We start from the raw sequence: 25,815 nt of genomic DNA on the forward strand, positions 1-25,815 counted from the left end.
CATCATTTAGAGCCAATTAAGGTAAAATAGTGGGGGGGATGGGGGAGGGAGTGGCAATGCAAGGGGGAGGGGGCGAAGCAGGGAATCCAATCCGAGGCTGCGAGGGGAGCGCTCACTCCGCCAAAGTCGCAGCACGGAGTCTGAAGCTGCAGCTCTGCCTCCTGCGTCCCCCGCCCGGCCCGAGCGAGCGGGACGCAGCCGCAGCCCCTGGCGCAGCCCCAGGGGCGGCGGGGGGCGGGGGAGGCCGCGCCAGCCGGGCAGCCGTGTTGAAGCCCCACGGCCCCCTTCGCACACCCAGGACCCCAGGGCCCCGCCGGCGCCCGCGGTCGCCCCAGCCTGACTTCACCCTCAGCAGTCCCCTTCCTGCCAGCAGCGCCGGCCTCTGCCGCGGGCTCTGACGTCCTGTCTGGCCATCTCTGTGCTGTTTGGGGCCTCTGGTTATCTTCTTTCTCACTCTCGATACTTGATCAGAGGGAAAGTTTTCAAAGATGCCGATCGCACAGTTGCTGGAGCTATGGAAAAAGATAGAGGTGGAACCCATGGAAATAGAGGTGAGTAAGGGCGAGAAAAGAGTGTCCTTTTCCACAGTATCCTGAAAACCCCTGACTCTGCGGCCGGCGGACGGTCTGCTTACTGTAATGAATTCATGTTTATTGAGTGGCTATTACGTGACCGAGGCTAGGATTTTTAACGAGCAGAGATGTGTATGTGTGTACACACATATGAACAGTACATATCTGTGTGTACACGCACCCACACAAGGCGGCGTGTGTGGTGTAACTATATGAATGAAAATGAATGAATTGAAGAAAAAAAATGATTGCTCTTAAGCCAAACTTCAGGGTGCTTCTTAGAGTCTGTGTTTGCCTTAAAGGAGTCACAGGCTTCCAAACTAATCTGCATCAGTGTGATTTCCTTCAACAAGTGGCTTTAAATGATAAGACCTCCCCAATTGCTGCAGCGCAGGATAAAACCAGAAGGGAAAACCAATGATGAATTCTTGTTTAAGAAACAAGGCGTAAAGATTATGCAGCCTTAATAGGGTGTATGTTTGAATAAAGAGGAGCGATTGAAGATGAAAATATAATGAAATGAATGTGTCAAGGCTGGCTGGCCTGTGGGGAGCACGTACGACACTGCTTAAACATTTTGTCCCCCAGGGACACGGAGCTCTCCTTTCATGGATTTTGATTTGTTTAATTTGAATCAGAAACAATCAACGTATATTTTTCCTGGAAGAGAAAGTTCCCCGAAGTTATTAAACCTATTAAATTGATATGCCTGTGCTGTGTTTATAGCAACTCAAATCACATTTGTAAATGGCAGATTTTAATAACTGACTACCTCTTTGCAAAATCCAACCTTTAACTTTTGCCTTATCTCCTGTATCCGGCATTATAAATTCAATTCTTACTATTTTAAATGTTACTTATTTTTATATATACGTTCTATATACTGAGACATTCACAGAATTTTAAAGAGGGGGAGAGATTCTGTTTTAGAAGAGAAGTTGTTAATATTTTATATTTAATACTTTTTCGGAAGCCCGACTCACTTATTCATGCTTGGAACATATATTTTGGTCAAAGGAGATTGTCAGGCATAGCACAGATATTAAGCCTGGTTTTTAGATGGAACAACACAGATGTTTTGCTTTTGAGAAGCACCTAAGTGGAAGGAAATGACAGCACGGCTGGCTCTCCAGGGCTTTTGATTCCTCTCTGCACACGATGTTATTCTTGGTGGTGACGGCAGTGCCTGAGAAAGAGCCTCTCACTTACAAAGGTTGCCAAGTCAAGTTTATTTTTTTCTTTTGAGAAAGATTGGGTTTTTAAAAAGTTGAATTAGTGATGGGCCAGAAGTCCCACCCTTATTTCCTGATGCTTTCCGAACCCCTGCTGGTTATCTGCACTTGCTGGTGGTGGTAGAGGCCCAGCTGTCAGCTCCTCCACAGCCAGGCCCCGTGAAGGAAGCCCTTCTGTAGGGGGGAGGATTTGGCCCTGCGCTTAGAAAAAAGGACGGGAGTGAGGAATGAAGGAGGCTTGGAGAATGTCTCCTGGGACTCTGGACTCTACGTCGTGGCCACTGACCCAGGCTCTGAGGAGCAGCGTGCGCTTTAAATATTTCCAAAATGATTGAAAGTGGACCAGCAATAAATATACTCACATTATTAAAAAATTATATCATGATCCTAGAAAGACCTTGCAAATTGGAAGAATCTGAAACAGAGCTGGCTGAGAGACTGCACTGCCTTGCCACCCCATTGGGAGGGCAAATTTATAAGTTTTTGAGGTTGATGTGTATGCAAAAACAAATAATAAAAATTCCATAGATTAAATGGTCCTGAAGCAAAAGAAATTTTCTTCAGGCTTCCTGGGTGAATGTTTTAGGATAGCATATCCTATGCAGTGTGTTAAGATAGAGCATTTAATCCCTGTTTATTTGGAACCCAGAAATTAGAGCTCTTTCTACAGAAAGATTAAACCTGAACTGTTAACCCTGAGATATTTCAAGTTCTCAGGAAAATATGAGATCTCTCTGTTTTGGAGCTCAGAGGCTGATTTTATTTTCCAGTTTTGCCCATGTTTTGTGTTGTGTGATGTTAAAATAGCTCACATATCAGGAAATTGGGCAAAACTAGATGGAGTACATTTGGCCTCTGAACTCCAAGTTAAATGTCATAAAATCCTTGCATAAAAAGCATGTGTGCTTTTTATGAGAAAATCTGCTACGTGATGTTAGTGCTTACATTATTTGCTTTTACACGCATTTAACATGCCCGATTATTGGTTTTCCAGGGGTAGCAATCAACGCTCTTGGATTCTAGGTTTTTCCTGCCTTTATGAGTTGCTTCCCCTCTAATTTCTCATCTGCAGTGAGAGGGAACTGAACTAGGTTGGATTTGAGGGGCAGTGGACTGTATCCTTATATACTGTATCCTTATAAAAATCATTTCTGCTTCAGCACACAGACCAGGGGAAATTCATTTGATTGTCTAGGAAAAGCATTTATGGTTTATGAATTGTTTTGAGGTATTTTGGAAGGCGTATTTTACCCACGAACGAGGCATGTTGAGAAGGAAACGTATGCTAATTAAAAACTGGGACCTCCATAAAATCCCGGAAGGAGCTGGCATCAAAAAGAAGCATGCAGTGTTGTGTGAATGGTGTTTCAGCGAGTTAAATGCACGTCTCCAAAGCAGGACTTTTCAGTCACTGCCTTCAGCGGGGGCACAGCACCCAGGGCGTGCTCTGGGGAGAGGTGAGGACACCGGAGGTGTCGTGAGGAAGGCAGTGTGGGAACCAGCCCACAAGGGCCGGCCGGCCCGTTTTGTTTGTGTTCCTTCAGAGGAGCGAGCATGATTTCTCCTTCGGGGATGTCATCACGCATTAGAGAAGGGAGAAGCCCCATTTTTAAACGGTGCAGATCAAACAGGACTCCCTGAAGTTCACAGTGTAGCTTGTACAGCGACAATTGTCTCACGGCTCCTGGGCTAGAAATGAAACTAGGAGAGGTGATGACAACATCCAACTCTTGAGTGTCCACCGCTCGCTCAGCAGAGCCAGTGCTAAGTGCTGTGAGGTCTTATTTCCCTGAATTCTGTCCGTGTCTCTAGGCGGTAGATATTCTTATGGTCCTGATTTTATATATGGGGAAAGTGAGGTGTGGGGTAAGCAATATTGCCTAAAGTCATTAAGTGGTAAGCAGAGCTCAGACCCAGACCCTCCTGTTCAAGCCTTACCCTGCAGAGACACAACGCTTTATGTTTCTATGAGCTGGAGACTTGACTCTCTCTGATTTAATTCATTCTCTGAGCTTTGGCCTGAGATTGTGAATTTGTTCCACTCAAACAACTCCCCTGTAACCTGTTTCTGTCCTGACAGCTTGAGTCTTTCAGGGTCATGTAAATCTACACCCCGCCCTCACCTTGCTGGTCAGGGCTTTATATAAACCACCTGCTTCTCCTTGCAATTGTGGTATAAGCCACACACATTTGGCTGATCTAGTAATTTGTAATCATGGACATAAACACTCACTGCCTTATTTGCCTCCTATTATATAAAGGATCTGTCTCTGGCATGAAGCATCATAGGGTTTCAAATAAATTCCAGTGGAAAGGGACCTTGGTGCCATTCCCACGTCCTACTATCCTAATACTGAGTATCTAGTTGGCCCTTTGCATTCATTACCTGTGTGATGCAGTTTACAAGAATGTCGGCATGCTAACCGCATTTAATATGTATCTTTTGTTGTCAGGCCACTGAGGAGGATCTGGACCTGGACGCAGAGCCCACCGTAGCAGACGCTGTGGAAGAAGTAACTCCCTATATTTTATTATTTGGGGGAGGAAGGTGGGGTAGAGGGAGGAAATGGAAGATTGAAATTAATAGCCCCCAAGTGGTTATTTGAGTGAAATATGTGTATATATACATAATACGCACAAACACGCGTGCACACGGATAGGTTGCATGCATATTATAGTCAACAGTTTCCCTCAAAAGGGACACTTAGAACATAGGAGGAAAAACTACCAACCAAGGTAAGATTCAGAGTCTTCCGGTGTGGACTTGTCAAAGGGGAAAAGGCAGGTCGCTGTCAATTAAGGCAAGCATGGAGAATAGCCAGTCGGGCGTAGAGAAGTGATGACTCGTTTTACCTGCCGGAGGCTGGGTCATGCAGCCTCTTAGAGTGTTTGGCGACCTACAGTCGGAGCCCCGGGCGGAGGTGCGCTCCCTTTGCGAGGAAGCCGCCCCTGCAGTGGTGGCAGGAGGAGGAGAGGGGTGGCCGGCGGAGGGCCGAGCGGGTCTGGAAAAGGAGCGATGGGTGTTGCTGGGAGGGTGGCGTCCGGAGGTGGACGTGGGAGGGAACAAAGCGCATTGGCATCGCCGACTGCCTGGTCCTACACTTCCGGCCCGGGCGGCAGGGCCCTGACGGGCTCTCGCAGAGGGGAGGGTCCAGGTGGCATCGGGTGGGGGGGGGGAACCGTGACCAACGAGCGCTCTCTGAGGGCCCCTCGGACATCCAAGAGCTGCATCCAAGGTAGAATGACGCTGTAGTGAAGGAATCCTGTTTAAGCAGACGTATTTCCACCCTTCAGCAGCTGGAGCCGTGGAACGTCGACAAGGCAGTTAAACGGAGGCCTCAGCTGCCCACGCCGCTCCTCAGCCCTGTGCCCCTCGGAACCGTAACGGTTGTAAAGTTGTGCAACTCTGTGGCCTTTTAAAAATGGCTGGCGAGGGAGGTCTGGTGGGCTGGGAGGGGCAGATCCGTGGACACTGCTGGCTTTGCGAACGGTCTGCTGGGATGCTGAAAAAGCGTGTCACTTCCATCCAGACGCGTCCACACCGCACACGTTTTAAGCCCAGTGCCCCTGGATCTTATGATCACGTGACATACTATGTGGGTTAAATAAAGAAGAAGAGCAAGAAGCTGCCTCATCCTTGGCTGGCTGCTTTCCTTCTGTGCTTTTGTCACTGATCCGGGAGCGTGGAGCCCAGCTGCGCTCCAGGCTTTGCAGTCCTCTTCCTGCGTTCATGAGGACAACATTTGGCTGGTAGGTGTAGCCCTGCTTTTGCCAGTTCCACAGAGGTCAAAGGGTAAATAGACAGGTGAGCCCCTGGCTTTTTTGAAGAGATGGCTATTCAATTGCATACCTGCCCAGGGGCAGGGGCAAGTAAGGAAGGAATACCCCCCTGCAAATGAGCAAGGCCCCAGGCCAGGGTCTCCGAGGATCCAAGCCACGGTGCGCCTGCCACTGGTGTTTGTGGGGACTCTGATTTCCGGGGAACCTTCGGCGTATTTCTTGCATACAGACTGCTGAGGTCCTTTAGCTGTCAGCTGCAAGAGGCAGGCTCCGTGGTGCTCATGGTGGTAATCAAACTGGTGACACGATTGCCTGTGTACCAGGACCCCCTCGACATGCTTAGTAACTAACAGAGTCTGTTACTTCATTAACTGCAGTGATTTCCTGAGACCTCCTGGTCTCAAGTCATCTGATCCCTCACACTTTTGATGGAAAGGTAGGTGTTAATTTACCGCAGGAAAGCAGTCAAATCAGTGGACCCCCTTGAAGTTATTTTTGACAACAGAACACAAGATAGAGGCAGTGATTACAATTTCCCCATGTCACCTAGTCTGGATGACAGAATATCAGTATGTCTTTGGCTCCTAATGAATGCAGAGTATCTTAGGAGTATTTTACAGGACACAGCGTTGATGTGTAGGTGCATTCGTAGCGCTTGTGGGAAAACTGAAAGACACGGGATGTCCAGCTGTTGGCGGCTGCTTCTGACAGATGACGCTGAAAGCTCTGCTGCAGGTTTCAGCCCAGCAGTGGGTGAATGTCACCCGGGGGTTCCGAGCGGTTGTCTAATTTTTAGTGGGGCCAGATTTCCCCTGTACGTCCCCCTTAGCCTTCAGAGTGGCGCTCTGCAAGGCATCTATAGCTGAAGGATTTGTGGCTCAGATCAATGAAATCAGATGGCAACTAAACTGGGCGTGAAAGGCTTCACTCACACCTTTTGCCAGTCTGAACCTGTACGATGACCTAAAAGTCTTATTTAGGAAAAAATATCATTCCCCTCAGCAACAGTGTGTTCATTCATTCAGTCAATCAGGAATATTTATTGGTAGCCTGTGGGTAAAGCCTCATGCTTGGTGTGGAAGTATGAACAGGGGTGACTGTGATGATTCCAGCCTTGTAGCACCTTTAACTGATATGGCTTCTTGCGTGTGCAATGTTCTTCATGTACACGTGTGTGTGTATATTAATACATATATATATATATATAAAGTATAGGACACATTTGGGATATTTTATGCATAAGTATCTCCACGTGTGACTCTTGTCCACTTGTATCTCATGCCACAGCTCCGTCCAACCTCTGAAAAAAGAGCTCTGGTGAAGGTCAAGACTAAAGATTGAAAATAAGACAGGAGTTGGTGTCAGAAGCTGCGTGTTCCTGCCACTTACCTTTTCCTCACCTCTGCGGAGGGAAAGGCTTCCTCTCTCGGAGAGTCCGTGTCGTACAGGGATTTGTGTCATAAATTCACAGGGGGGTGACTCAGCATGATTTCACTTGACCCGTCAGAGGCCATCACCCTTTATACTCTGGGAAACAAAACAAAACAAAACAGCCTCAGCAGATCCCATTAGGAAATATTCCCTCAGCTGCTTGTTTGCGGGGTTCCTGGAAGGGGCCAGGCAGAGAGAACAAGTCTGAAGCACCTGCTCTGTGGGGTTTTGTGGTCCTATTTCCCTGCTCCTTTTGGCAGGTGGTGCGTAGCCAAGCCAGTGGAAATACTGGGAAATTAGGACACCGAACAGAGTTCAAGTTTAACGCAGGAGCACCTGCCTCGGTGGGCTGGGACACTGCGGTGCAGAGTGGGAGCCTCCGGAAGGTTAGTCCAGGGGTGACCGCAGCCTCCCGACCCTGCGCACAAGAGCCCCGTCGTTGATCTTGAAGGTGGGGGCAGGGTGCCGTGTGGAGGGGGAGAGCAAGCCCAGGGGAGCGTGCGGCCCGAGGCTCTGGGCTGCTTCCACGGTGCAGAGGTGGGGGTGCTGAGCCCCTTAGTACCGGTCAGCAGCAGCTCCTGCATCCTTGCTCCATCCTTCAACCTTCCGTCTCCAGGCATTTCAGACACATAGGGGATTTTTAGGCGAGTTTCTAATTTCACAGAACAACCTGTGGAAAACATTAGAACTTGTTGCATGTATTTTCTGAAGTGCTTAGATTTCAGGAGTCTGTTTATTAACAAAGACCATTTTCTTGTCTGGTCAACCTTAGAGATCAGGTCCAGAGAAGCTGTTTCCAACATTATCGTGGTTTCACCTTATTTCCTCGTGACTCCTGGGGTGTTTCCCTCTCCTCCTAAAACTCTACCCTTGGTTTTCATAGCAGAAATTCTGGCATCTCGGAGGCAGAACGGAACGGGGGTGGGGTGGCAGTCCTGCTGCCAGCCATCGGTTGGCAGGAGAGCGCTGTCGGCGGTGGGGGGGGGGTTGGCACAGAGACCTGCCCCCGAGGGGTGTGGAAGAGGGAAGCGGATGCAGCTCTCGGGGCCGAGTGAGGATGCGTCGAGATGGAGTGCCGGCTGCCCGGCCCCTGCCCTCTTCTCAGGGGTCAGGGGACAAGTGGGCAGTTCCTCGGGCAGGTGTGCTGTGACCCCCAAGCGTCTGTCAGCGTGACCTCCTTCAGTGGCCAGCCGCCTGCCTTCGGAGCAGCTGCAGCTTGGACGTCTGCGGTTCTCTGCTGGGGAAGAGGGCCGAGGAGCAGGACAGGGACGAGATCTGGGGGGGCTCTTTAAGCTTGAAGGAGAGAATAGCCCAAGAGTGTTTTCAAAGCCCTTTGGCCTGAGTCATGGTAACAGCAGGCTCTTGCCCAGGTCAGGACTGAGCCGCCTGCACCCAGGTCACCTGTAGATGCCAACAGATTGCCTCTTACCTGTCCTGCCCCGGCAATCTAGACACTTTCATTGCTCCTTAAAAAAAAGAAAGACGGAAAAAACAATCCAAACTGGATTGCATAGAAATGAGACAAGAAGAGTAATGAAACCTCAGAACTAATTAAGCAATTACAAGCAGTGCAATTACAGCTTAAGAAGATAGTTGGGAGTCTGAAAAGAGATGGATAGATGATCTTCCTAGCCTGCTTATCACCTGCCGTCAGTGTGCCTTCACAGCACCCACCTGTCTCTGGGGGCTGGGGTCGGCAAAGGCACGTCGACTATGTCGCTGTTTACATGTGCGTTCCGTGTTGTTTTCTGCCCAGCAAAAGGCAGGCGTCCCCGTAATCCTCACGGAAAGTCTAGAGACGAGCAGTGTCAACACAGAGCATTGTGGAGAAAGGCTAATGCAACTAGGCCACTGGGATTCCCGTGGGCGTTTCAGTGCCCTGCACGGTCGTAACCGGAACATTGGCTTCACCAAACGTTAGCACTTACGGGGGCAGACACGAAGGGAGAGGCACGATTTGGGGCTGAAAATCGGTGCAGCGTATTTGATGTGTCAGTGGTGGTTATTTGCAAGAAGCAGCACGAGCCAAGAAGTCTGGCTCTATCATCAGGAGACATCGGTCCTTTCGGTTATCACGTCATCTCTTAAGCGTCCGCCGTAACCACTGTTGGAAGCAGGAAGCCGGCTTGCAGCTATTTTCGGTGTCTGCGACCCTCGTCTTTCTGCTTCCGTAGCCAAGTCAGCAGGAGCACGTTTCCGAGCGCTTTCTCTCTGAGAATAAAAGGACTACTCCGTGCTAACAGGAACATTCTCTAGACCCTGGGCACCCGTGTGGGACGCTGTCTGCTGCCTGAGGACAGCGCGGGAGGAGGCAACGCCGCCCCATCTCTGGGCGAGCAGAGCGAATTGCTCACGGCTCACTGGGTACCAGCTGTCGCCCGTGTGAACAAGCCAGCGGCCTGCGTCTTCCTGACAGCCCTGGGGGGCGGGGCTTTCCCTGCCAGCACGGTGACTTCACGGGTGGTCTTGCCGGGAAAAGGCGCCCACCCTGTCACGGCCAAGAGCAACCTCCTGTGTTGAGATGGTTACCAAATCATGAAGCAGAAGCGCTAGTCAAAGCTGCCCTTTCCCTGCAGTTTAGTGCATAGCAGTGGCTTGGAGGAAGCGCTGGGATCAAGTTTGGGTGTCTTTTAGGGCCTCCTGTGTTTGAACCCCCATAGGAATGACCATGCACCTCTGCCTGCAGAGATGCTGTGTAAGAACCCTGCCTTTAACGTATCTGATTTATATCCTCTTCCATCTTCCCAGACTCGGAGACCTGGAAGGGAGGTCTGTTACTTTCCCTATTTTTCAGGTGGTGAAATTGAGGCATCAAAAATGATGTAATTTGCTAATTATAGCAGAGAACCAACGAAAAGGGGACTTCAAAGCAAAGCTTTTTCTACTGACTTATTTTCTCTTCCTAAAATCTCTGATTGCCCTCAAGATACCTGACGTTAGGTGGTGGATTGTTGGCTAATGGAATCAGGGCCTGGGGTCAAAGGCTATGCTCTGTCCTCTCCTCTGGGTTTAAAACAACATTACAGGTGCCTCGGGGACCCTGCCCCGTGTCCCCGGGGGCTCAGAAGCAGCGTTGCTGTAGCCCCGTCTGTTTCCAGTGGCCGCGTGGGGCCCACCGACCCCGCGGTGCCGCTCTGCTTCTCTCCCCTTCGCTCTTTTCAAAATTCTCTCTCCTTCTCCCTTCAAATTGGGAAAATAGACAACTTGATCTTCTTTTATGTGTATGAAAAACACAGGGGAGCTTGAGCTGGAGGTGCTGTTGAAAGATTACACACCCCACCCCTGCTGTTTTGGCCGGTGTCTTTGTCATGGGTGGGATACATTATTGACTTACTAGAATCACAAAAGTTTCTTATACTTTATTAACATCAAATGGATCATTTGAATAATTATGGTAAGAGAGGATATATATATATATATAGAGAGAGAGAGAGAGAGAGAGAGAGGATTTTTCTCCATAATAATGCCGTACATGTGTGGGTAAGATTCAAAGTATGAGATAGAAAATTGTGTAGTTTCTTACCCTTCAGATATTTTGAAGTAATAAGAAGTAAAACAACCCCCAAAACCCTTGCTCTTGTAACACAGATGCAGCTGGGAGCTGGGCGTGGAGACACAGACTCTGCAATTTATGTGAGTCATAAAAACCTCTAGGGAATCATTCAAACAGTTTTTTCCGAGATGTGGCACCAAAACAGCCCACAGTGCCAAGTGCACACTGAGCGAGTACCTGGCTCGTTGCAGCAGGCCCCTCCCCGACTGCTGCCTCCTCCGGGCACCTTTGGGGGCACCACCAGGGGGCCGGCTCCTCCATCCCTAAGTCAGTTCTCACCCTCTGTCTCAGGTAGAATGAACGGAGCAACCGCATGTAACATATACGGAGAAGACAAAAGAAGGATTCCAAGTCCCGATTTGAGGACTCAGACACATAAGTGCCTATTTTTTAAATAATAGGATAAACACAACGAGAGGGTGATTTGTATCATATCCTTCCTCAGGTGTATCCCAGTGGGTGTGGCAGGTTACCTTGGGCCTCACGGCCCGCAGCTATACATCTGGCTCAGGCCAGTTCTCCCTCCCCCGCCCCCATCCTTCCTCTGCCGCCTCTTCTTAATTCTTTCAGCAAATGTCTACTGAGTGATGGGCTCCTGCGACTCAGTGATTCAGATAAATGAGGCCAGCTAGAGTCTCCGCACCACGCACCTTACATCTTAGTGTTCTTGCAAGTAAACAACTAACTAGTAAGATCATTCCGTGTAGCAGTGAGGGCTATGGAGGGAGAAAGCAGGGAAACCGAGAGTGATTTGGGCTGGGGCCGGATTAGCAGAGCAGTGGTTAGGGAAGGCCTCACCCAGCAGGTGGAGTTTAGCTTGGGACTTAAACAATGGAAGAGACCAACCCCCCAAACCTGGGGGAAGATGGTTCAAGGCAGAGGGAGCCGCAGGGCAGCTGGGGGGGTGGACGGAGCAGCCCCTGCCTGCAGCAGGCCCAGGCTGGCGGGAGCTGAGGGAAGAGAGGAAGGCCCTGTGAAGGGATGCGGAGACCCGGCAGGTCTTCGGATTTTATTCTGATTTTTCTGGGAAGCCACTGGCGACTCCTGGGCAGGAAAATGGTGTGATCGCGTAGATTTTCTTAAAGCACAGTCACTCTGGTTGTTCGGTGAGGAAGCAGGGAGTTCGTGGGGAAAGAGTGAAGGCAGGGAGACTGGTTAGGAGGCTGCCGCAGGGTCCCGGCGAGGGGTGGTGGTGTCGGGGTGCAGAGTCCCGAGGTGTCGCCGTGTTGCTGCTGGGCCTCTTCTGGCTGCGATACTGGATCTCTTCCTGGGCTGCAGAAGGAAGTTCCACGGACGGGGCAGCTTAGACAACAGCAGTCCGTTCCCTTGCTGTTCTGGAGGCTGGAGGTCAGATCAAGGTGTCAGCAGGTTGGTTCCTTCCGAGGCTGTGAGGGCGAATTCACCCCAGGCCTCTGCCCCGGGCCTCTGGCTGCCGCGGTCCTTGGGGCTCCTTGACGTGTGGACACATCACGGGTCTCTGCCTCTATCTTCCCGTGGCCTCTCCCTGTGTGGTCTTCACCTGGCCGTGTTCTGATGAGGACACCAGTCGTATCAGAGCGGGGCCCACCCTGATGACTCTCCTCCTAACTGATTACATCCGCAGAGACCCTGTTTCCAAATGAGGGCACATTCTGAGGCGCTGGGGCTTCGGGCTTTGACAGATCTTTTGGGGACAGAGTTCAACCCATAACAAATATGACACTTGGGACACTCAGTTTTGTTGGTCTCCTGGGTCCAGGTCTCAAAAGTCTTGGCCAGAGACCCTGCTTTTCCGGGCGTGAAGTAAACCCGTGAGTGTCCACGGACTGGATTTCTGTGGCCCCCTCTGACTCTCCCGCCCCCGCCGGGCCGTGTGCCGAGTCCCCGTCTGCTGCGCTCTGCCCGGCGCACGCTTTCACGCAGCAGAGGCTGGGTCACGTCTGAGGCTTGTCCAAGGGCACCGGAGCACAGGCGAGCACCTGAGACTTGGGCCACCCCGAGCTCCCGGTGCTGGGGGCGCCCAGTCTGGGACCAGAGAACACTTTGCGGTGGTTTTGCATGAGACCCCTGTCCTCTACCTGCACGACCCCTACCCTGGCCAGTCCTTGTCCCATTTAGAGGGTAGTCAGCTGGGTGTCACGCTGACACCAGTGAAAGGGAGGAACACGACACAGGTCCTATCACTGTGCCGTGGACACCCTCTCGCCTTTTCTCGGCGAGGGAGCCCGACGAGCGGGTCCTTTTCTGACCCGGCCGCCGTGTGTCTCTGGGGGCCCAGGTGCAGTCCCCGTGTTGTCCTCTTACACACCTGTAGGAGCTGCAGCCTCACACCTTTTCATTTCTGTTTTCTTGCTCTGCAGTTAGGTTCCATTCTTGTCCCGTCACCTTTCTTCCTGTAACCTTGAAAGGCTGTGTCTTCTGCAGCTTTCCTGACACCTGACTCGCTCGTCTTCCGCCCTCGGTGGCTGGGAGTCCTGACCTGAGACCCCTGCCTCGCAGTGGCCACTGCAGAAATTAGAACACGTGTGCGGTTCCGTGTCCGGAGCGCTGCCGATGAAACTGATGAGGAGGTGAAGTCCCGTCCCTTTGTGTTACTGTTGGCTTTTGGTGGCACTTTGGAAGCCACCCCCCACCACCATTTGCCCAGCCCTGGCACAGGCTGTGCCAGGCAAGCTTCCTGTGGTTTTCGGGCCAGGGCTGCCCCACAGAGGGTCAGCTGTGCCCAGGCTGAGAGGAGGGGTGAAGGGGAGGAAGCCATCCAGCTCCCCAGAGGTGCGGACCCTCTGCGGGCGTCGGGTCCTGTTTGCCGAGCTCCAGAACCCCCTGCAGATGTTGACGAAGCTGCACGTCTGCATCAGTGGGCCTCGGTGGGCCTGAGAGTCTGCATTTCTAATTGGCTTCCTTCCCAGGGATGAGGCTCTTCTGGGCCTCGGACCACACTCTGAATTCTAATGGTGACACCAGACCCTCAGAACAAGGGCACGGTACTCAGAGAAGGCACTTCTAGGAGCAAAGAAGCCGCCTGGGGCAATCGGCGAGAACACTACCTGTCATTGGCTTCCAAGTCCTTTTTTCTCCAAGCAAGTGGCATTGTGGCATCTACTTTTTTGTTGTTGTTGTTAGTGTCTACTTTTATTGCTATGTCACAGATATTTTGCTAAACATATGACTAATACTAATTTTATTCAGTGGTTCAGCTGATGATCTCCTGGGGAGGTAGGTTTTTGTCCTTCTCTATTTTAATTATTACTAGTTTTAAACAACACAAACTGGGACTTCCCTGGAGGCGCAGTGGTTAAGAATCTGCCTGCCAATGCAGGGGACACGGGTTCGAGCCCTGGTCCAGGAAGATCCCACATGCCACGGAGCAACTAAGCCCGTGCGCCACAACTACTGAGCCTGTGCTCTAGAGCCCGCGAGCCACACCTACTGAGCCCGCGAGCCACAACTACTGAGCCCACAAGCCACAACTACTGAAGCCCGCGTGCCTACAAGCCCACGCTCCGCAACGAGAGAGGCCACCACGATGAGAAGCCCGTGCACTGCAACGAAGAGTAGCCCCCACTCGCCGCAACTAGAGAAAGCCCGTGCAGCAACAAAGACTCAATGCAGCCAAAAAAAAAAAAAAAAAAAAAAAATTTATTAAAAAAACACCACCACCACAAACTTTTAATCTCACAGTTCTGGAGCGCAGACATCCACCGTCACTTACATGGCGCCGTAATCAACCTGCTGGCAGACATGTGTTCCTTGTGGAAACTGCGGGGAGAATCCGTTTCCATGTCTCCTCCCACTTCGCAGGCGCCCACACTTCTTGGCTGGTGGCTCTTCCTCTATCTGCAGAGCCAGGAGCCAAGCACCGTCTCTCCTCTCTGACTCCTGCTTCCTCGCTCTGACTGTGACCTTCTGCCTCCCTCTTATAAGGACACTTGTGTTACACTGGGATGGCATTCGTTTTTTTTTTTTTTAATTAATTAATTAATTAATTAATTTCTGGCTGTGTTGGGTCTTCGTTTCTGTGCAAGGGCTTTCTCTAGTTGCGGCGAGCGGGGGCCACTCCTCATCGCGGTGCGCGGGCCTCTCACTGTCACGGCCTCTCCTGTTGCGGAGCACAGGCTCCAGACGCGCAGGCTCAGTAGTTGTGGCTCACGGGCCCAGTTGCTCCGCGGCATGTGGGATCTTCCCAGACCAGGGCTTGAACCCGTGTCCCCTGCATTGGCAGGCAGACTCTCAACCACTGCGCCACCAGGGAAGCCCCTGGCATTCGTTTTTAAACTGGTAAACTCAAAAGTCTCCGTTCTAAGATGAGAAGGAAGACAGTTTAGTTTACATTTAGAAAATAAATGTAAAGTAACTAAACTCTCAGATATTGGTGTATTTCCCCATTCCTCCTTACTCCATCTTCTTTTATTTTTCTTAAAAGTTACTCCAGGAATAGTAAACATTTATCCACTTATTTATGTAAGAAATATTTCTTCAGCATCTATCCTGTAAAAGGCAATTTAGAAGACCCGGTGATGAATGACACACATCCACTGGTTTCAGGGTGTTTGTTGTGTAGAAGTGATAACTATGGTACAAAGTATACAGTGATAAATTCATAAAATGATGCAGAAAGGTACTTTATTTTATTTGTTTATTTTTTTTAACATCTTTACTGGAGTATAATTGCTTTACAATGGTGTCTTAGTTTCTGCTTTATAACAGGGTAAATCAGCTATACGTATACCTATATCCCCATATCTCCCCCCTCTTGTGTCTCCCTCCCTCCCATCCTCCCTATCCCACCCCTCTAGGTGGTCACAAAGCACAGAGCTGATCTCCCTGTGCTATGCGGCTGCTTCCCACTAGCTATCTGTTTTACCTTTGGTAGTGTATATATGTCCATGCCACTCTCTCACTTCGTCCCAGCTTACCCTCCCCCCCCCCCCCCGTGTCCTCAAGTCCATTCTCTATGTCTGCGCCTTTATTCCTGTCCTGCCCTTAGGTTCTTCAGAACCAATTTTTTTTTTTTTTTTGATTCCATGTATATGTGTTAGCATACGGTATTTGTTTTTCTCTTTCTGACTTACTTCATTCTGTATGACAGACTCTAGGTCCATCCACCTCACTACAAATAACTCAATTCCGTTTCTTTTTATGGCTGAGTAATATTCCATTGTATATAGGTGCCACATCTTCTTTATCCATTCATCTGTCAACGGACACTTAGGTTGCTTCCATGTCCTGGCTATTGTAAATAGAGCTGCAATGAACATTTTGGTACATGACTCTTTTTGAATTATGGTTTTCTCAGGGCATATGCCCAGTAGTGGGATTGCTGGGTCGTATGGTAGTTCTATTTTTAGTTTTTTAAGGAACCTCCATACTGTTCTCCACAGTGGCTGTCTCAATGTACATTCCCACCAGCAGTGAAAGAGGGTTCCCTTTTCTCCACACCCTCTCCGGCATTTATTGTTTGTAGATTTTTTGATGATGGCCATTCTGACCAGTGTGAGGTGATACCTCATTGCAGTTTTGATTTGCACTTCTCTAATGATTAGTGATGTTGAGCATTCTTTCATGTGTTTGTTGGCCATCTGTATATCTTCTTTGGAGAAATGTCTATTTAGGTCTTCTGCCCATTTTTGGATTGGGTTGTTTGTGTTTTGATATTGAGCTGCTTGTATGTTTTGGAGATTAATCCTTTGTCAGTTGCTTCGTTTGCAAATATTTTCTCCCATTCTGAGGGTTGTCTTTTCGTCTTGTTTATGGTTTCCTTTGTTGTGCAAAAGCTTTCAAGTTTCATTAGGTCCCATTTGTTTATTTTTGTTTTTATTTCCATTTCTCTAGGAGGTGGGTCAAAAAGGATCTTGCTGTGATTTATGTCAAAGAGTGTTCTGCCTATGCTCAGAAAGGTAGTTTAAACATAACTTCCAAGTTATAGGGAAAAAAGAAGAAAGAAACAAGTGAAAGAACACTGTGACTTAGCACTCAGATCGCTCAGGCCGGTGGTTGTATTAGTTTCTGATTGCTGCTGTAACAAATGACCACAACATTAGTGGCTTAAAACAACATGGATTTATTATCTTGCAGTTCCAGAGCTCAAAAGTCCTAAAATCTAGGTGTTAGCAGGGCTGTGTTCCATTTCCAGAATCCATTTCCTTGCTTTTCTAGCCTCAGAAGGTGCCTGAAGTCCTTGGTTTGTTGCCCCTTTAGCAATGGCATCACTTCTCATTCTCTGATCTGACCTCCAGCTGCCTCCTATAAAGATCCTTGTGATGATGTTAAACCATTCATATAATCCAGGGTAATCACCCCATCTCAGGGTCCTTAACTTAAACACATCTTCAGAGTCCCCTTTGCTATGGAAGGTCGCACCTCACAGCTCTGGGGCTTACCTTGTGGAGGTCTTTGGGTGCCATTATTCTGCCCACCATGGTGGTACCACCAGTGGGACAGCTGGCCTGGTCTCCTCCCACTTCTGAAACAGAAGGCTAGGGAAGGGCTTCTGTGTGTCTACAGCCATAAGGGACATAACAACAAGATGCAGTGCACACATCTAGCTTGGGTCCTGATGTGAAGAAACCAACTCTAAAACATATTTCTCGGGACAACTGGGTGATTTTGAATGTGGACTAGGTAACATTTTTGTTGAGTTTTTTGGTTAATTTTTCGGTGAATATTTTTTGCTTAAGTATTTTTAGGTGAAGTGTGTAAACCATACGTTTCACTCCTAAATATTTCAATATGCCTCTCTCAAAAGTAAGAATGTTTTCCTGCATAAGCACAATGCCCATCGTGACTGAGAGGTTGATGCTTTCATTCTGCCTTCGCCAAAACCACTGAATTAGGAAGGTCAAAAGCACTTCACTTTATAAGTTAAAAGCTACCCACCCTTCTCTCCATGTCATTTTACTTCCTTGAAAAAAATCAGTTTAGCTAAATTGTACCTCTGTTGGACAGAGCATTGATTTCTAGCTGTTAATTTTAACTGAGAGCATTAGCTGCTGACCTCCTCCTCCTCCTACAAGGCTTTTAAGGATGGGGGTGCCCAGCCCATGACTCAGGCATTCTGTGTCTGCCACGCGGGGATTTGGGGTTTGTGACCTGGAGCCTTTGCCAATGAGTTCTTGCTCATGCAGAGTCAGCGCTGGTTTTGTGTGCCTTGGAAGCAGGAGTAAGAACTAGCTCTTAAGCTAATTGTGGATTAGGACAAATTCTTCTTCTTGACTGTCATTTCTCACATGAAAGCTTTATTTAATTCTGAGGGGAAAGACACTTGGATAGGTTATCGGTAAAATCAAGCAAGCAAACAATTAACAACAAAATGCTCTGGTGTTCTGGTTCTGCTTAGGATGTAGAAAAACATAGAGAACATTGTCAACAATGAGAAAAAACCAGGTAACCTACAAAGTTATAACTTTCCTTGAGCCCATCAGAGAGCAGGGCAACCAGGTGAACTTCACCCTAAAGGATGACAAGCCCCTTCAAGGAGGCCTGGGGCATGATCTGTTTCTCCTGGGCAGAGAACAGGTAGAAGATACGGCCACCATGAAAGTGGGTGAAAAGAAGACAGCCGAGTGTGGGCTCATGCACCAGCCTAGAATCCAGGGGCCCCAGGTACGGGATCCCACCCTCCCTTACATGTTCTCTCCGTGGGCCTTCACTGGAGGTATGTGGTGTAAAGTCAGGGCCTGACTTGAGGGAGCCCCTCAGTATGCACAGCACAAACCCCTACCCGGCACGTGATGCAAAAGCCTCAGACACTGGGAGGGCGTAGCACACAAAAAGCATAAGATATAAAAGAAGAAATAAATATGACTTCTAAAAAACTAGATTTCTGTCCTTGAAAAGACACATCAGAAAAATTAAAAGACTGGCCACAGACTAGGAGAAAATATTTTCAAAACATGTAACTGATAAAGGACTTATATCCAGATTACATAAGGAACTCTTAAAACTAGAAATAAGAAGACAAACACCCAGTAAAAACTGGCAAACTATTGGAACAGATAGATATTCTAACAGTGAAGATCTAAGAATGGCAAATGAGTACATGAAAAGATGCTCAACATCCTTAGTCACTTGGGAAAATGCAAAACCACAGTGAGGTACCACCTCATACATAGTAAAATGAAAAATCCAACAATATCAAGTTCTTGAAAAGCTGTGGAGCAACTGGAACTCTCGTACACTGTGGGTGGGAATGCAAAATGGTACAGCACTTCAGAACACAGTTGGCAGTTTCTCATAAAGTAAACATACACTTACCATATGAGCCAACGGTTCCGCCCTTAGGTATTTACTCAAGAAAAATAAAATCTTGTGTCCACACGAGTACTTGTATGTGAACATTTACAGGAGTTTTACTCATAGTAACAAAAAGCTGGAACTAGTTCAAATGTCCACCAACTTGTGAATGGATGAACAAATTGTGTCACATCTCTACAAAGGGGATATTTCTCAGCAAAAAAAAAAAAAAAGGAAGAACTGAAAAGAACATGCAGCAACGTGGCTGCATCTCCAAGTTATTATGCCAGTGAGAGAAGCCAGACCCCAAAGACAGTGCACTATAGGATTCCGTTATATAGGGACAGAAATTAAGTTTAATTTTATTTATTTATTTATTTATTTATTTATGGCTGTGTTGTGTCTTCGTTTCTGTGTGAGGGCTTTCTCTAGTTGCGGCAAGCGGGGGCCACTCTTCATCGCGGTGCACGGGCCTCTCACCATCGCGGCCTCTCTTGTTGCGGAGCACAGGCTCCAGACGCGCAGGCTCAGTAGTGGTGGCTCACGGGCCCAGTTGCTCCGCGGCATGTGGGATCTTCCCAGACCAGGGCTCGAACCCGTGTCCCCTGCACTGGCAGGCAGATTCTCAACCACTGCGCCACCAGGGAAGCCCGGGACAGAAATTAGATCAGTGGATTCCAGAGAATGTGGACTGCAGAAGGGAATTGACCCCAAACGGACATGAGTGAGATTTTAGGATGAGGGACATGTTCGATATCTTGATTGTCATGATGGTTACATGACCAGATGAATTTGTCAAAATTCATTGACTTGCACACTTAAAGGAAGGGAATTGTTCTGTAGACAAATTATATTTCAATAAACCTTACTTTAAAAATGTATAAACTCTGGGGAGCTACAGTTTGAAAGATTATGTAATAAAGGAAAAGTCCACACTTGCAGCCATAAACTCCACTCATGAGGCCCTCATCAGTACGGATTGTGGATGGGTGAATCTGTGCTGCTCCTGACTCTTCCCTTTGTTGATTAAGAATGGTCTCTCAGGGGCTTCCCTGGTGGCACAGTGGTTGACACTCTGCCTGCTAATGCAGGGGACACGGGTTCGAGCCCTGGTCTGGGAAGATCCCACATGCCGCGGAGCAACTAGGCCGGCCCGTGAGCCAGAATTACTGAGCCTGCGCGTCTGGAGCCTGTGCTCCGCAACAAGAGAGGCCACGATAATAAGAGGCCCGCGCACCGCGATGAAGAGTGGCCCCCGCTCACCGCAGCTAGAGAAAGCCCTCGCACAGAAACGAAGACCCAACACAGCCACAAATAAATAAATTAAAAAAAAAAAAAAAAAAAAGAATGGTCTCTCAGATCACCTGGCTGTGGACCTATTTCATACCTTCTCAGCTGTGTGACCCTCTCTGTGCTTCAGTTTCATCATGAGTGAGTGAGGATAACATTTGTATCCACTTCATGTTTTGAGGATTGAATGAGGCAATACTGTGCAAGTGCTTGGCTAACGGCCTGCGTACAGTAAGCCCTCAGTAAATGTTCATGCTAAGATTATTGACGTTGTCATGGAAGAAAAGGCTTGCATCTTAATTAGGCAAATTAAATTGCTCTTACCTAAGGGAGCATGCTGTTTTCAAATACATTGGCAAGATCTGCTTACAATGAGAGATTTTAATGTGAAAATCATAAAATTCTGCTCTTAAAGGCATCGTGAACAAAGCTTTGGCTGAACAATGCTTTCCCAGAATTTACTTCCTTTAATTATGAGGGCTTGAAAGTAATAAAGGTTCATTTACAAACTATTATGCATCAGTCATGGTTTTTATTAATTCACGCTGTTTGTTTTTCCACTTAATTCAAATTAATGACAGTGAACATTCAAAGACAAAAGTTTAGTAACGCATCTGTCAATTTTCTGGTTCCTATACATTTTTTAATGTTGAAATGGTGGGACATTTCAATTTTCCTGGCACAGTTTTTGAGACTTTCTGAAGTTCAGAAAAAATTTGTTTTCAAGGTGGAACTAGTTTCTCTTAAGTTGACCTAACAGAGAAAAACACCAACGTGATTCCCACTTTTCTGCTATTTATTACCTTTAGGAGCTGGTTGTTTCCTGTGTGTTGTGTTACTGTCTCTAGAAGCAGTAGTGGCGGCCGAGGGGCAGAATGCCCAAGGTTCCAGGCCTAGACTCTAGGGCCTGTCAGAACTGGATTCAAACTGAATTCAAATCCTGGCTTGGCTTCTACAAGTTTGAGTGATTGCAAGTAGGCATCAGCAGTCTAGGTTTCTACTCCAGCTCCGCTGGGTGATGCCCCAGCTTCATGCTCAGCGTGTCCAAATCGGCCTCCTTGTGACCCCTCTTCTTCCTGTCTTCTCTAGGCTTGCAAATGCCATCACCACTATTTTCTTCCTGCGTATTCTCTTTCCTTTAATCATTAAAAGTATTCCCAAGTCTCTCTCAAAGCCAAACCAGGAATCGGGTATGCGTCTTATATTCCACATCTGTTATACGACGCGTCCCACCCATTACTGTGTACACATTTCCTGTCTGTCTGTCCATCTGTCTGTCTGTCTGTCTATCCATCCATCCATCCATCCATCCATCTATTATTTATCCGTCCATTATCCATCTATGCATTTATCTATTATCTATCTATCCATCCATCCATTATTTATCTATCCATCCACCTATTGTCTATGTACTGATATCTATTTATCTATTTATCCATCCACCTATTATTTATCTATCCATCCATTATCTATCTATGCATCTATTATCTATCTATCATTTGTGTATCTGTCCATCCATCCATCCATCCATCCATTTATCTGTCTGTATATCAATCTATTATCTACCTACCTATCCATAGGTAATCACATAATTATGTGATTATATGTATGTATGGTGGAATATAATTTGTTTGAAATACTTGCTGTTGTCATTGCCATTCTCAGTTTTAGAATTTCTCTGTATAGTCTTTAGCTACTTGACTAGGCACAGGGAAGATGAGAATGAACATTGCAGGGAAAGAAGAAAGAGAATGTGTGTCCTAAGGGAACTCCTGCGGGGAAGGGTGAAACCTCTTCCGTAGGAGGACCACCCCTGTCAAGAGGTGCAGAGAAGGACAAGAGAGTCAGCTCAAGTGCTTTGTTTTCATTGTGCGTAGAGTCGATCCCTTTTCTTTTGGCAGAGGGAAGGGGAGGTGTGATGGTTGTATAGAAACACGCAAAGAGGTTTAAGGGTAAATTTGTGTGGGAGGGGTATTTATCGCTTCTCCTGGCTGGCCCTAGAGAGTCCACTTGCTTCTTCAGGGAAGCTCTGTGGTCACGATCTCCAGAGTCGAGGAAGGTCCTGAGGGAATGATCTCTGACAGGGCCTCTGGTTTCGGCTGCCTGGAACTCAGACTCTGAGATGAACACCTGCCTTCCAGTAAGTTTCACAGGAGTGCTCTCTGGGTCCCCACTTGTGGGGATGAAGGGGAAGATTGGGCAGAGGGAGAGGTTGTACACACATGTGCAGTCACAGCGTGGGCTTCACCAGTCCTAATAGGAGGGAGGGACCAGGTCATTGCACGCCATCCCTGGATGTGGGATACCCCAGGAACAGGGTGGGATTTGGGTGAAGGGGTTCTCTGAGCTGAAGGCAATTCCCTGGAAGGTGTTAGTGCCCCCAGCAGCTGGCGGGGTGTGTGCTCCCATCCTGCAGGCGTGGGGTTGGCGATCTGGGGAGCACCTCCCCGCCTGCAGTCAGGCACCTGGTGATTCCATGGTTTCAGGGAGGCCTCTCCTTATACACGTTAACACCCCTACTGCACGGCGTGGTCCAGCTCCAAAGACGAGAGAGGATCTGGCCATGCGCCTTTAGTGGTCAGGGCTCTAGCGAGATGGAAAGAGTGTGGGAAACGGTTTCTAGTGTAGAAGGGAAGGGGAAAGTAGAAAAAATACCGAAAATATCAAATAAAAGATATTAAAATTTGGTGCAGAAGTTAGGATGGTAAGCCCATGGGTCTGGGATCCCACCCCAGGCCTGGAGAAGGGAGGTAAGGCAGCAACGCCAACTCCAGACCTGCTTTCAGGATCTAGAACTGAGAGAGCAGGTACTAGGTGGATGAAAAGCACAGCACACCTGTGGGAATGCAGACTGGTGTGAACTTAGGGAACTGCACCTCTAGGACAACGCTCCTTATTTCACTTGCCTTGCAGAAAGATGTCCACGAACTTGGTATATATTATTTCTTGTGCATGTATTGAGAGAGATGCTTCATACTTTGGATCAATGATGTCATTCTTTGGGGGGGATAGTTTTAAAATTGTGGTAAAATACACGTAAGATTTACTATCTTAACCATTTTAAAGTGTACAGTTTAGTGGCGTTAAGTACATTTGCATTGTTGTGCAACCATCACCACCAACCATGCAAGATTTCTTTATTTTGCAAAACTGAAACTCTGTACCCATTAAACAATAACTCTCCATCCCCTCTTCTGTCACTCCCTCCTCCACAAGAAATAGACATTATTTTACTGTCTCCATGATCTCGACCACTTGTGTAAGTGGAATCAGACAGTTTTTGTCCTTTTGTAACTGGCCTATTTCACTGAGCATCATGTCCTCTAAGTTCATCCATGTTGTAGCAGGTGTCAGAATTTTCTTCCTTTTTAAGGCTGAATCATATTCCATTGTATGTATATACCACATTTTGTTTATCTATTAATCTAACGACAGATTGGGCTGCTTCTGTCTTTTGGCTCTTGTGAATAATGCTGCTGTGAACATGGGTACACAAACATTTGTTTGAATCTCTGCTTTCACTTACTTTGTGTCTATAACCAGAAGTAGAATTACTGTACCATCTGATAATTATATTTTTAGTTTTTTGAGGAAACTCCATACGGCTTTTCACAACAGTTGCACTATTTTACGTTTCCAGCACCAATTCACAAGTGTTCTAATTTCTCCACATCCTTGCCAACATTTGCTATTTTCTGTTTTTTTTTTTTTTTTTTCTTTACAGTAGGCATCCTACTGGCTGTGAGGTGATATCTCATTGGGGTTTGATTTTCATTTCTGCAGTGATTGGTGATGTTAACCATCTTTTCATGTGCTTATTGACCCTTTGTATATCTTTTTTGGAGAAATGTCTATTTCAGTCCTCTGTCCACTTTTTTTTTTTTTTTTTTTTTTTTTAGAAGGAGGGAGCTAGTATTTTTTTTTTAATAAAGTCTCTTTATTCTTTTTTTTAAAAATTAATTAATTAATTAATTTATGGTTGTGTTGGGTCTTCGTTTCTGTGCGAGGGCTTCCTCCAGTTGTGGCAAGTGGGGTCCACTCTTCATCGCGGTGCGCGGGCCTCTCACTATCGCGGCCTCTCTTGTTGGGGAGCACAGGCTCCAGACGCGCAGGCTCAGCAATTGTGGCTCACGGGCCTAGTCGCTCCACAGCATGTGGGATCTTCCCAGACCAGGGCTCGAACCCGTGTCCCCTGCATTGGCAGGCATATTCTCAACCACTGCGCACCAGGGAAGCCCTGTCCACTTTTTAACAGGAATTTTTGTTGTTGTTGAGTTGTAAGAATTATTTAACATTCTGGGGATCAGCCTCTTATCTGGTGTATAATCTGCAAATATTCTCTCCCATTCCCTGGGTTGCCTTTTCACTCTGTTGATTGTGTCCTTTGATACTCAGAAGTTTTAAATTTCGATGTGGTCCAATGCGTCTATTTTTTCTTTGTTGCTGTTCTTTTGGTGTCATATCCAAGAAGTCATTGCCAAATCTCATGCCGTGAAGCTTTTCCCTGTTTTCTTCTTTAGAAGTTTATAGTTTTAGGTTTTATGTTTAGGTCTTTGATCTATTTTGAGTCAATTTTTGTATATGGTGTAAGGTACGGCTTCTTTCTTTAGCGTGTGGATATTTTGTTTCTCCAACACCATTTGTTGAATCAACGATGTCAATTTTTAAGGTACGTTGAACATTTTTGTCTCTGGCCTTCGTAAGGTTTTTTTGTGATAAATTTATTCTCATGAGCAAAACACTTTCTCCCCTTCTACCATGGAAATAGTAAATGCAAAAAGAATTCTGGAAGAAAGAGTCAGGGAAAAAGCAGGGTATGGGGTGAATCTAGATGGTTTGTCATGTCGCCCTGGGGACTGTGCTACGGCAGCATCTTGCTTGAATTCTGTCCCGGGGCAAAGGTTGGGGTGTGGAGTCCAGGAGGAAGGGCCAGAAGGGCAGGCTGGTGGGAGTCGCCTTCCATGCCATTCTGGCTGTTGGGCGCAGATCCTGCTCCCACATCCTGTGGCCATCAGAGGAGTCACCACTGGCAACAGTATGGGCTAAGGCTGGACCAGGACAGGGTGAGCACGAGCATCACACGCTGGCTCCGGGTGCTGACTTTCTCCATCGTGAGGTTTTATCCGTGGGGTTTTATGTTTTCCCTCCAGTGTGTGTTCGTGGTTCGTGGTACCAAATTCTGTGAGGTAGACTTGCAGCATGACATCTCTTCCATAGAATACAGGCATCTGTGTGGTTCTTAAATACGTTTGTATCTAACCTACGTGCCAAGAGGGATCTGACCCACCTCATTAATGATGCTCCCAACACAATAGCCTGAAACTAAAAACCAGATCTAGGTGATGGGGAAAATGAAGGCAGAGAGTGAAACAAGAGATAAATATGTACCATCCCATCCTCCCAACTGTTAAAGGAGGGCTTAGAATTTAACTCTCAGCTTCCTGGAGGTTGAGGCAAAAAGGGAAACATTATCAGTTATGCAATTCACAGCATCTACACATTAAAACACAGGAGTAACCAAGAATATAGCCTTTCTTAGAGCTATGGTTTGAGGTCAATTCTTCCGTTATGTGCCCATCAAGGGTATCCCGTATAAGGCAGTGGACATCACTCTCAGAAATAAATCCCCACAATGAATATAGCATTGAATTTTCTATAATCCCTCATATAGTATCTATAGATATAATCTGAGAATATACGGCAAAACAGAGGTCAGTGAACAGCTTCATGGGAGACAAGGCATGTG

The 25,815-nt window shown here is 47.6% G+C and overlaps 1 protein-coding gene across 1 annotated transcript in view; it reads left to right on the forward strand.

Annotated features, from left to right (window-relative positions):
• Positions 1-440: 440 nt before the first annotated feature.
• RPS6KA2 (ribosomal protein S6 kinase A2) overlaps positions 441-25,815 on the forward strand; it is a gene marked incomplete at its 5' end in the record, with an annotated part of 372,896 nt that continues 347,521 nt past the window's right edge. The window contains 2 exons of the mRNA XM_082404538.1: positions 441-551; positions 4,258-4,317. Coding sequence (XP_082260664.1) covers positions 489-551; positions 4,258-4,317 — 123 coding nt within the window. The remainder of the gene's footprint in view (positions 552-4,257; positions 4,318-25,815) is intronic.

This window comes from Balaenoptera borealis (genome assembly GCF_965194805.1).
Source record: "Balaenoptera borealis genome assembly, chromosome: 9".
In the NCBI taxonomy this organism is placed as follows: domain Eukaryota; kingdom Metazoa; phylum Chordata; class Mammalia; order Artiodactyla; family Balaenopteridae; genus Balaenoptera; species Balaenoptera borealis.